This window comes from Furipterus horrens, unplaced genomic scaffold, assembly GCF_987537825.1.
Source record: "Furipterus horrens unplaced genomic scaffold, mFurHor1.1.pri manual_scaffold_2, whole genome shotgun sequence".
NCBI lineage: Eukaryota > Metazoa > Chordata > Mammalia > Chiroptera > Furipteridae > Furipterus > Furipterus horrens.
Window position 1 is genome coordinate 189,450,220 of NW_028327172.1, and position 14,745 is coordinate 189,464,964.

The 14,745-nt window shown below is 33.8% G+C and overlaps 2 protein-coding genes across 2 annotated transcripts in view; one reads left to right on the forward strand and one right to left on the reverse strand.

Annotated features, from left to right (window-relative positions):
• Positions 1 to 14,011, forward strand: part of GABRG1 (gamma-aminobutyric acid type A receptor subunit gamma1) — a 49,505-nt gene extending 35,494 nt beyond the window's left edge. Inside the window, exons 6-9 of the mRNA XM_090266918.1 lie at positions 467 to 604; positions 717 to 869; positions 4,581 to 4,792; positions 13,742 to 14,011. Of these exons, the coding sequence (XP_090123044.1) occupies positions 467 to 604; positions 717 to 869; positions 4,581 to 4,792; positions 13,742 to 14,011 (773 nt within the window). The remainder of the gene's footprint in view (positions 1 to 466; positions 605 to 716; positions 870 to 4,580; positions 4,793 to 13,741) is intronic.
• On the reverse strand, positions 2,156 to 2,896 carry LOC150020178 (histone H3.3A-like). Its single transcript, XM_090266919.1, has one exon. The coding sequence runs from the start codon at positions 2,802 to 2,804 to the stop codon at positions 2,394 to 2,396; it is 411 nt and encodes a 136-aa protein (XP_090123045.1). The 5' UTR covers positions 2,805 to 2,896; the 3' UTR covers positions 2,156 to 2,393.
• Positions 14,012 to 14,745: the final 734 nt, after the last annotated feature.

Below are 14,745 nucleotides of genomic sequence, written 5' to 3' on the forward strand. Positions count from 1 at the left end.
CCGCAGGAGTTGCCGGTGTTGACTACAATGTCAAACCGCCTTAGGGACTCCGGCTCCGGATTTTCTGTCGGGGTTTACTCCCTTAGCCTTTCCCCTGAAGAGGTATGCCGCAAGGCAGCGGAGGTTTTTTGGAGTCAGAGTTTTCCTTCTCTGATGTGCCCTGACTGGAAGATCGAACCAGCGACACTTAGCTCGCAGGCCGACGCTCAATCCACTGAGCCAAACCAGCCAGGAAAGACTTTAATACCCAGTTTGATAAACACAATCATGTTTCCATCCAATTTTCTGATGTGATTATTCTTTAAAATATACACAGAAGTTTTATGCAGTGTTTTCTATTTTGACATATACTATAATACAAATATGAGGAAGAATTTGTAAAAAAAATTCAGATAATCTTGGTATTTTAACAGTGACACATTTTGATCTTGCTAATTTATATGCTTTATTTTAATTTATTATCTAGATGGATACCCTAAAAATGAAATTGAGTATAAGTGGAAAAAACCTTCTGTAGAAGTGGCCGATCCTAAATATTGGAGATTATATCAGTTTGCATTTGTAGGGTTGCGGAACTCAACTGAAATTTGTCACACGATCTCTGGTAAGAGGAAAAGACAAAATAGTGATAGAGCATTTGTATTTAAATCTATGGGTTGGAATCTATGCCTTTATATATTTTCATACCCAAAATAAACCTTTTGTTTTTCTTCCAGGGGATTATGTTATCATGACAATTTTCTTTGACTTGAGCAGACGAATGGGATATTTCACTATTCAGACATACATTCCATGTATTCTGACTGTTGTTCTTTCTTGGGTATCTTTTTGGATCAATAAAGATGCAGTGCCTGCAAGAACCTCACTGGGTAAGACATATAATATTATGCTGCAGTGCGGTGGGACTTTCACAAATATTTTAATATGATAGAAGAATAAAGTTGAATATATCAGAATATTTCTGTACACTACAATTAAGCAAGATTAACAGATACTCTACTGCAATATGGCGTTGAAATACATATATGAAAAACAAGAATAAAAAATTGCAAATAACTTGAAATTTTACAAAACATTTGATTTTTCCACTAAGAAAGGTCAAGGAAAGCATAAACACAATAAAAATTAATGCATGAAAATCACACATAATAGCTGAATTTAATCAACATGTTCAATCACTTTTCATCAAGAATTTATTTTCCTTTTTAGCTGAATCACTAATAGCTGACATTTACTGACTACTGTGTAGTTAGAAGGCTTTCAAGTGCCTTGCTCTTAACAATAGTACTAATGAATAGTCAACTGTTCTAAAGGGACAAGGAGCTTCTAGGCTCCTGTAATCTATAAAATGTGTACTTTGTGAATATTTTGAGAGTTTCTTGCCGAATGCACTGATTTAAAGGTCATTTGTAATTCATACTTGATAAAATAGATTTTTCTTTCTTTAGTAATCTATTTCAATAATCAGCATCATATAAAAATGTTTCTGATTACTATACATTTGTTTAAAATGATAACTTCCATTCATGTATTGATATACAAAGACAATTCATTGATCAATTTGATTCATTCCCAAGAATAGTGCAGAAAGTGAATCATATTACTGAAAATTGAAATGCAAATCATGTAAAAGTGGCAAGATAAAACCTGAGGCACCTAGCTCTGTACTTGAAATGCAGCTCCTCTGGGAATCTGAACAGAAGTGTAGACATAACTAGTGGATAAAATGTACTCATACCTGAATTTTCTTTCATGTTTAAAGAATTATTATTATTTCAAATAACTTTGTGTTGAGGTAAATAAATAGATTATTTATATGTTATGTGTTATTTTGAATATGACTTGAATATTATATATTTCTTTTTTTTTTTTTTTATAGTTTAATGTATTTTAATAGCAAACTTACAGGAACAGCACAGAAGACAGACAACATTAAAAACATGTACTTGCATGTAGGACAACTCAGTTAGAAAAGTATAGCGAATGGATGGAATCTACTGTATGATAAAAATGCTACAAACACCATTTAGTTGCCATCAATAAGAAATTTACTTGTTTTAAAAAAATCCAAATGCTGGCATTGTCCAGAAAAATTTAACAGGTTTATTTATATTGTTATAAAGTTGAACTGCTGAAACTTGTTCACTGAAACATCTTTACTTGCATTAATGCTTTATGTCCCCGCATTTATATTAAAAAAATTCACACACAAATGAAAATGGAAAAACTGCCAATACCTGATTTCTGTCCCCTATTTTCCACTTGCAATCATATACTTAGGTACCTTTTGACCCCATGGAAAAAAAATATCTAACGTTCAGAACTACCAATAACAGGAAGAAGAGAATTTTTTTTTTTTTTAAGAATGAAATGTTTCCCATCATAGTGGACTCTTAAGCACGTTCTCCACGTATGCGGCGTGCTAGCTGGATGTCTTTTGGCATAATTGTTACACGTTTGGCATGGATAGCACACAGGTTGGTGTCTTCAAAAAGGCCAACCAGATAGGCTTCACTTGCCTCCTGCAAAGCACCAATAGCTGCACTCTGGAAGCGCAGATCTGTTTTGAAGTCCTGAGCAATTTCTCGCACCAGACGCTGGAAGGGAAGTTTGCGAATCAGAAGTTCAGTGGACTTCTGATAACGTCTAATTTCACGGAGTGCCACAGTACCAGGCCTGTAACGATGAGGTTTCTTCACCCCTCCAGTAGAGGGCGCACTCTTGCGAGCGGCTTTGGTAGCCAGTTGCTTCCTCGTTGCTTTACCACCGGTGGATTTGCGGGCAGTCTGCTTTGTACGAGCCATGGCAGAGAGATCTCTTTAGTTACCCCCCTTTTCCTTCGGCTGGAGCTCTGTGAGCTGAAGGAGGCGCTGGCGTTAGAGAGCGACGGCGGCTGCGAACACCGAATATTATATATTTCTTCTTAAACATTCTAGTATTTTTTTTCAAAGAGAATTTGAATAAACTATTTCTTCTATTAGGTTTGTATGAAGACAAAAATCATATGCCATAGGGTTATGAAAAAGAATAGCCAATTGTGGATTTTTTTTGCATGAATTCATATTTTAACATTAGGATATCCATTGTAAAGATAAGTGATAGATCCTACTTGAAGAATATCTCTTATAATTGTGGGTCCTATGTAGTTGGATATAGAGTTTTTAAAATATATATATATATATATATATATATATATTTAAAATTCCCTGAGCTCATTTATTCAACATTGCATTTTAATAAACTTTTAACAAATGTTTTTTATAAGAGGAACAGTGTTCTAGGTGCTTTAGTATTAGCGGTGAACAATATATATAAAATCTTCATGTTTGTGGCAATGTTTTAATAGTGCCATATAAGCGAGGTACAAATATGAAAAGCACAGAATAAAATGTCAATGAATGATAAAGGTATAAAGAGAAAGCAAAACAATGGCCAGAGACTGGCAGGGGTGTTGGTAGACATAATATTGGCTATTTTATCTCGTGGAGTCAGGCTAGACCTCTCTGTGGAAGTAGCAGAGATGGGAGTGTGGGAGCTAGCCTGGTGGATATCTGGTAGAAAGATTGCTTAGGCAGGAGGACCACAAAGTTCCGAAGTGGGATCTACCTTACTCTGCCAAGCTTGAAGTTCAGGAAGAGAACTGTGGCTAGAGCTGACTGACAAGTGGTAGACAAAGGTTGGAGAGGTGGGCAGTAGTTCGATTATGTAAGTTTTAGCAGATCTTATTAAGGACTTTAGGCTTTATTCCAAATGTGCTAGGAGATTATTGTAAGAGTCTGAGCAGGGAAAGCCATGGATGAAATATTAGTGAATCTGCTTAATATCTTAATAAAATCCAAAAGACTAAAATTTTCCAGAGTACATTTTCCATCAAAAACATAAGTAAATTAAAAATTACTAAAATAATAAATATTATAATGTCTTCATGTATTCAGAAATCAAAATGCGACCCTTTAGATAAGATAACCCTTGGGTCAAAAGAGAAATTAGAAAATATTTCAAACTAAATTTCCATTGGTATTTATTATATAATTTTAAATTTTTATTTATTTATTGTTTTTCTATTACAGTTGTCCCATTTTTACCGCCATACTTGCCCCCCCCACTGTATAATTTTTTGCAAGATATAAATAAAGCATTGCTTAAAGGGGAAACTATAGCTTCATGATGCTAATATTAGAAAGGAAGAAAAATTTAAAGTCAGTATTCTAAGTATCCTTTTTAAGAACAAATAAATAAAATGAATAACTTTGTGCAAGGTGGAGCAAAAGTAGGTTTACATGCAGCCTCTTGACAGCTAAACAGTGGATAGTCTGTCATTGCGGAGGCAGGGAAGGTTGGGAACAGGCATGCAGCTCCTGGCGGGCCTCAGAATTGAGATGATTAAAACACACAGACACAAAGCGCACATTGAACATAATGTAGCTATGGTTACCAGCACTTTTTTCTGTAAATCACAGCAATCATACCCTTTTGTGCCCATTGTTTATTCCTGCTTACAATATTGCAAAATGAGATGAAAGAATAAAAATGGTCTGTTTGGTTCTTTTTCATCTCCTGTTGTTTCCCTCCCTCCGCAGGTATTACTACAGTTCTGACTATGACTACTCTGAGTACAATAGCCAGGAAGTCACTACCTAAGGTTTCTTATGTGACTGCGATGGATCTCTTTGTTTCTGTGTGTTTCATTTTCGTTTTTGCAGCCTTGATGGAATATGGCACCTTGCATTATTTTACGAGCAACAAAAAAGTAAAGACGGCTAAAGACAGGAAGATAAAAAGCAAGGCCTCGGTATGTTAACAATCTCCGTTTTATAAATAGCAACTTACTGTGAGGGATACTGTTTTGAATACTAGTGTTATAGTTACTTAAACTAACATGAATGCTTGAGGTACCCTGACAAAAATTAAATTAAATTAAAATGAAACTGGAGTATGTAACATTGCTTGCCAAGGAAAGTGTATATAGTTCACCTTAGAAAGGACTCTTGGATCACCTTTGTAAAGACTGGTTTCATATGCTGTGAATTTTCCACAAGTGGTGGATTCTTGTAACTAAAAAATTATTTACGATCATTCTTTAAAGATATTCTATGTTTGTGTGAGGAATTAGAATTTGAACAATTGGTGGCCCAAACATTAACTTACCTTTTAGAGACAAAGATTCCTCTTTGACATTAGTATTCAACTGTGTTTGAAAGCCATAGATAGCTATACAATTCTTTTCTGATATCTGTATATTTATACTCTCTTACTCCCTCTTCCCAATCACGTATCAATCTTACATCACATCAAATTGATATATTAGAATTAATTCTAAGATATCAAGTGTTAGATGATTGACTTTAATTTATTAGTATAACAGTAATTATAAAACCTTAAAGTAATATCTAACAGTGATAATACCAGGAGCTCCTCTAAGTATATTACATGCATGATTTCATCTGTGCTCATGAGTACAAGTTCAGTAATTTGTGCAAGGACAGCCTTAGGAAGTGAAGGACCTAAGACTCAAACACAGTTTTTACTTTAGTGCCAGAGATCATTTTTGTAATCTTTCCTTTATATTTCCTTTTCTCAGAGAACTGAGAAAGTAGCCATCCATTTCTCCAATGTTAATTTAAAAAGGTACTTCATTCTGACTCTAGGAAATGTTTTCTAAGTGGATTTGCTCCAAAATACCCAAGTAAATTAAAACTGTACAAACTACGTATGCAAAGGTGGCAAGCTTATAAGCCTGCCATAGGGTTTATATAATGAGGTGTAGAGTTTTCCACGTTATCTCACAACCTTGTAAATTCTAGGGTTCAATACTTTTTTCCCTGCCCCATTTTTTATTAGTTTGGTTATAAAACTTTGCCAAACTTAGAAACTATATTTTACCTATCATGTTATATTCTAAAAAACCCAAATCTTTGTAAATTTGCTTTCAAATTCCTACAATAGCCCAAGAAAGCAGAGCATGCTACTGATAGTGCATGTTGGAGAACCTAACATTGTAGAGTTAGCCTGTGAGTTTCTCACATTATTTTAATTATGCATAAGGCATATTTTGACCCCTGAAAGGAGAAACCATCAAAGGGCAATAGTGTCAACTTTAATATTGATTTCATAAGTTTTAGGTAAATAAAAATACAGGTTTTCTACCATTTTTCTTTAATCTAAGCCAATCACATCTCTAAATTTTCCATTTCATTATTTATTCATCCACAGCTATGTTGAGTTACTACATTGAAAATTTTACTTATGGAAATTATAAACAAGAGCCACATAGTGTACAATCTTACATGGATTCTCTAATTTCACTCTAAGAATATAAAACATAGGTACTATTATTATAACATCTAAGGATACTCTACCAAAAGTAGCTGCAGCTAATCACTTTGGCTCCAGATCACATTTTCTCAATCATACCAAATGTCACATTTTATCAAAAAGCTAAAACTCAGAGTGCAAACTTTAAAATCATGATGTTGATTTAATCATTTATTTACCAAATATTTATACAGGACTCACATGTTCTAGGCATTGTATCAGAATAGTTATTTAAGAAAAAAATCTACATGTTGAGTATTTAAAATTTAGTATAAGCCCAGGAACCAAAACACTAAAGATGAAAAAAGAAGGAATTAAAATAAAATAACAGTTTTGAAGCACTAAATTTCAAATGTCAAAAGTAAAATTTGATGTATTATAATTGACTACCAGGATACAAAAATATTTTCTTTAAAACCATCCCAATAAATTAAAGTTCTGTAGAGTTTTCTTTCTGTTCAGTTATGTAATTCATTATCTCCTTTAACACGAAATGATACTTTGAGTGAAAAACTGGGATCAGTAATCCAATCTGACTCCTTGCCTGGTTCAATCATATATTCTTGCTAATCCAGTAAATCAATTTGATTGCATGTTTATAAAGAATAAAGACTTTCGCTTGCTATTTTTTTAAATGTCTTATTTAAGAGCTTTGTAGAATCTGCTTTCTTCTGTTTCAGCCAAGGAAATCAAATGCACAACCTAGACAGAGAAATCTTCTCTGTCTGTCTGTCCATCTCTCCTTTCTCTCCCCACCTTCTTCCTTCTCTCCCTCCTTTTTTCCCTCCCTCCCTCCTCCTTACCCTTCCTCCTTTCCTCCTTCTTTTCCTTCCTTTCTCCCTCCCTCCCTCCCTTCCTTCTTTCCCTCCCTTCTTCTTTCCCTCCCTCCTCCTTACCCTTCCTTCCTTCCTTCCTTCATTCCTTCCTTCCTTCCTTCCTTCGTTCAGTTCTTCTTTCCTTCCTTCCTTCTTTCAGTTCTTCGTTCCTTCTTTCAATATTTTTTTATTTCTTTTTTTATTGGGAATGTCAAAGGTATTTGATTTTGCCCATATTCCCATCCAATATGTGTTATTGTGTGTTTATTTCTACTCATTAAGAATATTATTTAGGTATGTTTGTGTCAATATCTATTAAAAAAAAACTAAAAAGTTACCTACGTTGACCCTTGTAATTGAAAACATTTTGAAACAGGTAAAGGTCACAGAAATGCAATAATAGTAAACTAGTCATTATCAACCAGAGTAGTTTATGTAAAAATAGAATATTAACACAAGTCTCCTGATACATCCATTTAAGGGTAAAACATTAGTAATCTCTCAATTTGATTAAAATGCAAAATGATGGAGATTTATTTCACCAATCAGGAACAAGAAATTTGGAGAGAAAAACAATAGAATGTGTTCTCTGTTTTAGGGATCTTTATATCCAGTTGTAGCAAAATACATTAGGCAGGTAAATAAAGTGCAATAAAAATAACAGTCTAATGTAAAAATACAAAGTAAACAAAGATAATAGAAGGAAATTAGCAATTAGATGACTAGTTTCAACTAGTTTTTCAGAAGCAGAATATTTTCTATGATGTCTATAAGTAAAAGATACTTTTAAAGATATTCTTATTGGACTATCTTGATTTCATGCTCCAACATAGTGAAACACTGGCTGAACAACTGCCCAGTGCTGAGAAGAGCCACAGTGGAGTGGAGTGGAGTGATTTCCTTCCATTTCAAGTATAAATAACTCATTCACAAAGCTGTAAACTAATTCTTCCAATGGAAATTTCACAGAGAAAATTCTGAAGAACGTGTGATATTATTGAAGTAGTTCTTTGAAGAATAAGTTGTGGTTTACAAGAAAGCAAATTAGAAAGAATGGGTTTTTTTTTTTTTTGTTTGTTTGTTTTTTACAATATAACAGAATTTATTGTAGGGCAATTTACTCACAGAAAGATTGCGCCGGAGCAGACAGATGACCCAGCAGTTTTTTGCAAATTATTCTCTGCTACCAGACCCCTGTTATAGTACCTTTTTATAGTACAACTCAGGTACTAATGATAGGCAAGACAAAGAAAGAAAGAATGCAGTAGCACCAGGGGCCATACCTTCTGGTGTTCTTGTGATAGATGATTACTTATAATCAATACTATTATCAGTTTATTTACCTCAGTTGTCACACCACTCCAGCTGTTGCTAACCAAAATATTTATGGCTACATTTTAAGGAACAGAGATAATCATCAACTATAAAGCTTTGATATGGTTGCTAAGGACAGTAAAGTTGGTGTAATATCACAGCATTGAAACTTATATAAAATGAAATCCGGGACATAAAAATGGAGTTGGCTTTCTTCACATCTGCATCAATACAGACTAGTGACACAGAAAGGAGAAAGATCACTTTAGTTTCAGGTGAGATTGACTCTGACAAATGGACTGATGGGCCACGAGCTCTGTTTAAAAGCACAAGGTCTGTGACATGCAAATGGCATTTCATAAGCACCCTAGACAGAGCCCTACTGAGGTTCCCCTCTGCATCCCCAGCCCCACCTCCTTGGGTACCCTAGTTTGCCTGAGGTGCCCTCCCACATCTTCAGGCCTCAACCTCACAACCATGTCAGTTTCCCACTGTGTCTAACACTCGGAACTCTGAGCGTCTCTGTTGTGCAGACTCTGTGCTGGCCCTGAGCACATGGACATAAAACCGGACACAGTCCACCCCTTGAATGGCTATGGTCTACTGAGACAAACAGATGCATAATTAAATAAGGTACTCAAAAAAGGTCAGGCAGGCATGCCCCCCAGATTACTTCTTTCCCTCTGGGTATGTCTGACATAGACGTGTTCCAGCCCAGGCAGGGAAGCCCAGCATTGAGGACCCATTCTCCAAGGGGGCTGAGGGTGCTTGCCTCTGATTCTGCTGTTGCCAGAAGAGCTCTTTTGTCCACTGGCACAAGGAGACTGACAAGGCTGATTGTCCTTGTGCCTAGAGCCTGAGAAAGGACATTTAACACTGACAGAACCATCTGAACCAAGTTGAACCTCACATATGTTGCCCAATAGAGTAAGTCACTAGCCATATAAGGCTAGGTTGATTTAAAGTAATTAAAATTAACTAAAGTTAAAATTCAATAGCTCAATAGTATTTGTCACATTTTAAATGACTAGTGGCTATCATTCTGAATAGTGCAGATATAAAACATTTTTATTTTCACCCACAGTTTTACTTGTCAATGCTGGTCTAGAAAATGGGCATCTTAGGAAAGAAAATGAGTTAAGCTGAAGATAGAAACGTGGTTTTTGCAAAGTTGTGGAAAGTCTCTAGGACCATAATAAGAAATTAGAGTTTGTCCTGTCAGCCCTGGTAAACCATGAATGTTTTTAAGTAAGATGGCATATTTGTATGTATGTTTCTGTAAAATAATTAGAAGCAGTATAGAACATACACCTGAATGGGAAAGGAGGCAAGGAGATAAAATTGGAGACTGTTACAATAGTTCAAGGTGTAATATATTATGGAGAGCTGGACCTAGGTTATTAGGGCGGAGATAAAATGTGGGACAGTTGTTTTTGTGTGTGTGTTTTTGCCCACAGTTCCTACCCCACAGGAACTTCTCTGAAAAAAACAAACAAGCAAACAAAAACTTAGCTTTGGTCAGTGCCTATCTATATTAATAAACATTTTTCTTTCTTCCAGAGTATTAAAATAATGAGAAACTATATTAGTACACAGTTTCATAAATTATAAACCTTTCTTAGATGGTATTTGGCAAAGCTCACAGGAAAGGTGATGTCATATTGCTGATATGTGAACTACAGTAAGAACGTTATTTCAATAATTGTAAAGAGTCAATGGAAGTAGGATGTTTCCAATATATGAGGTAACATTTAATATCAGTTTTGACAATGGTCATATAATGCTCTGAAGGTGTATGAATATCACTACCAATATCTCTTTGAAATAACAAAAAAGGTATGTTATCAATACTTTATCATTTTAAGTAAAAGAAAATCCTATTCAATTTTTTGTGTATCGTTGAAACTAATTTTTTTTTCAATGCTTGCTATGGGTGGGGTGGACTGGTGGGCAAAGGATTCTTACTTGAAAAGTTAGATGGTTACATAGTGGGTAATATAGTTGCACTTCAGATAAATAAAGTTTGGTATATTTATATTCTTGGATTAATGTTTTGGTGGTTTCTGGGTGATACATCTTGTTAATCAATATATTTTATTTTATTGATATTATGTCATTTCTTTGACTTTTTCTCAACATTTATAAAGTATATATATATATATTTCACATTCATCATTCATTAAAGTGTAGTTTCTGAATTTCTGATGTTTTGGGAGGAGGCAGCAAGAAACTGGAAAATGGTCAATATAAGTTGTCACTGTGATCGGAGTTCTATGTGACTTTGACCACTAGAGATGAGTCCATTTTTTAAAATGACCACTTGCAATCTTTCTCCATTTTTGTGCACTTCAGTTTTTAATCATCCCACTCACGCACAATTGATATCTACTGACAAACACACTATATTTTCATTTATGGCTGTTCTGAGTGATATAGGGAATGTGTTTCATGCCATATAAGTTTGAAATTGCCAAATACAAAACTCGTATGTTAATCACTTTTACCCTGATTAGCATTTAAACTATGACATTGGAGTATTAAATGACAAGGGAATGAACACCAGTTTGTCTTATTTTTGTTCATAATTTTAGTGCTCTAGTAAAATTTAGGAGTCTAGTAAAGTATCCCCAAGTGTCAGCCTCAAAAGATGTGTTATTAACACTTAATAATCCACTGCCTTTGCTTTCATGACACATCTAAGCAAGTACAGGCATGAATTTACTTAGGTTCAGGGCATTTCTCCTTATCTTTGGGTGGCACATTTCATTTCTAATAAGGATATTATGACTTGTGTGATGTATTTATCTTTTAAAAATGTGACAAAATGTGATTATTTGCTTCTTTTTGCATATATGGATTTTTAATATTTAGTGGTTTGGTTTCTATGTTCCTCTTTAGAAATAAAATAGATTTAAACATAAATCTAAATTTAAAGAAGTTCTAATTTTTTGTTTTCAAATATAATTTTCAATACCATAATTCTCATGGTTCTGTGATATATTTATTTTAAATTTGATATAAAAAATGATAAACATTTTATTAGAATTTAGATCAGATTAAAACAATTTTTATAATATCAGTATTGTGTTTGCTGTTTAGGTAATAAAACCAATGATTATAATAAAATGTAAAGTCACATCTTAAGATAACCTTGAATATGCAGAATTTCTGAAGGATAAGAGTTAATAGAACTGCGATATTCCCTCATATTTTACTAGCCATTTTGTTCAAGGGCTCATTAATTATTTTTCTGGTAACATTTTTGGTGATGCCTGGGATTTTGTTGTTATTTTGTTGTTGCTTGTTTTAACATGTAGTTTATAGCCGATTGTGATACTCTTCCTCAGGAATCAAAACAAACAATGACAGCAACAATAAGTATTAGTTATTAACAGCTGAATATTTACTATGTTTCAAATATTTTGGTGCTTTATGTGCATCATCCATTTAATCACCAAATAGATCCATGTACAGTTATTGTGACTTCTGCAGAACAGAGGCAGAGGAGTCACATTTCCTGTACAAGGTCATACAACTCTACTGGGCAGAACTAGAATTTCTGCCCAAGCATTCTGACTCCAAAGTGATCACTTTAATGCTCCAAAGTATCCTGGACCTGCTTAATTTATATATATATATATATATATATATATATATATATATATATATATATATATATATTCTGTCTGTCTGGGAAAAGTCCAGCCATTATTAATATAACAAGAATGATTTGCACAGTATCAATGTAATCTGGTAGCCAAGGAGAGTGGACTGGAATGCACATGCATGAACAATGACAACTTCACTGTACTAGTCAGTGCGGGCAGTAGGCTCCATTGAGTGAGCATGTGTACTGTGCAGACATTACATTTAAAATGACTGAATGGGTAGAGCAATGAATCTGCATCAAATTTTGTGTTAAGTTTAAATGTTCCTCTGTGGAAACTATTCAGATGATTCAGAAGGCCACAGCTATGGGAAACTGGTGATTGGCAGCTTTATCACAACAATGCACCTGCTCATGCATCATATCTCATGCAAAGTTTTTTGGTGAAACATCCAATCACTCAGGTAACTCAGCCCCCTACAGCCCAGATTTTGCACCCTGCAACTCTGGCTTTTCCCAAAACTAAAATCACCTTTGAAAGGGAAGAGGTTTCAGATCGTTGGTGAGATTTAGGAGAATATGGCATGGTAGCTGATGGTGATTGGGAGAACTGTGTGAGGTCTCAAGGTGCCTACTTTGAAGAAGACTATGGACAATGTTTCTTGTACTTTGTATCTTCTTCAATAAATGTCTCTATTTTTCATATTACATGGCTGGATACCTTCTGAAAAGACTAAATTTATTGAGGTAACATCAGTTGATAAGATTATATTGGTTTCAAGTGTAGATTTCTATGATACGTGTTCTGTATATTGCATTCTGTACCCACCACTCAAAGTCTAATTATCTTGTCACCATGTATTTCATTCCTTTTACCCTTTACTCTCACCCACCCCATTCAGATATTTTTTAAAAAAATTATATTATTTAACTATTATTCAGAACCTGTTATCATAAGAAGTTAAATTGATACACTTCCTACGTAATCCTAAAAATAATAGTAGCTGTTTTATTGGGCGAGATGAAGCACACTGATCATTGTATGAAAGTTATGAAATGTACTCATGACAACTATCTGAAAAACTATGTGCTGATATGACTTTAACGTTGAAGGTAGCTACATTGGTAGAATGAGACAAATGTTGAATTCCAGTTGTTCTGCAGCCTGAGTTTGTAACTCGTGCACATTCTTTCTCCGATGTATGGTGCTTGATCTTATCCACTACTACAACTCCTGTCACATCATTTTTTAATTCATTCATAGCTTCTCAGAGCTGGTTTGCACTGTCAAATGTCATCTTTGCTATTTTTCTCACTATTTATAGTAAAATAAAAACATACACAATATGACACAATAACAAAGCTTTATAGCAAATATAGAAATACACATTTCATTTCATTTTAAAATTAGAATCATGGTTAATATTTTGGTGAATCATTTTTCTAATGTGATAGCATATATTTCATTTTTGAGGGGTGATTTTTCTGAGTGATCTTTGAAATGTAAAATGATATTGTTATGCTTTACAAAGTAAATTATACAGTAAAATCACATTAGGTTTGAATACTCCTTTGATTTTTGGGAACCAAGATTATTTTTACTAAGTTTTTTTAGAGCTCACCTTGAGGGAATAAAGGGATCTTTTTTTTTAATGCTGTTTTATCTTTTCTCATTTATTATTTTACTCAGGTATCCCCTGGGCTCCATGCTGGATCCACTCTAATTCCCATGAATAGCATTTCTCTGCCACAAGGAGAAGATGATTACGGCTATCAGTGTTTAGAGGGCAAAGACTGCGCCAGCTTCTTCTGTTGCTTTGAAGACTGCAAAACAGGATCATGGCGCGAAGGAAGGATCCACATACGCATTGCCAAAATTGACTCGTATTCTCGAATATTTTTCCCAACAGCTTTTGCCTTGTTCAATCTGGTTTATTGGGTTGGTTATCTTTACTTATAAGTTCTATATACTAGGAAAAATAATAAAAAGTTTGAGTAGATCCAATATAATCTACTATACTTCAGTAACACGAAGTTTAAATTGAAAATTTGGAGAAACCAATGACTAAAATATGAATAGTATTGTAACCATTTTAAGACTTTCATAGGAAAGTAAGGAAGAAGTTTGCATATCAATTTACTTAAATTTGTGAGATTACTTGTAAAATTCAGCCAATTAACTATCATTATATATTTTTACTTGAATTCTATTTATTTTACATACATCACATTAAGATTTTGAACTAAATTTCTTGATTTGTATTTTAAAATTATGTAATTTTAATACATATTCTATTTAAATATTATATAGATAAAAGCCTAATCTGATGCCTAATATTTATGTAGTAATTTTTGCCTAGAAAATATTGTGAATTGGATTTTTTCTTGCTTTTTATTTATATGCCTTGTTTGGAATAGAGTTAGTTAAATAACTGAAGTTGTGATATCCTGGGATTCATTTTCAAGGTGTTTAATTCCCAGGAAGAAATAAATAATTTAAAATTCTTTATAAATTAAGCAAGAAAACACTTATTTTAACATTGTTAAGAGGCCAATATTATCTGTTTTAATCAAGTCTGTTTCCTGACACAATGTTAAATAGAACTCATTATATTTAGTCTGTAAAAAACTAAATTTATTGGGGTGACATTGGTTAATAAGATTGTATAGTTTTTGATGATTTACAAACTAGGA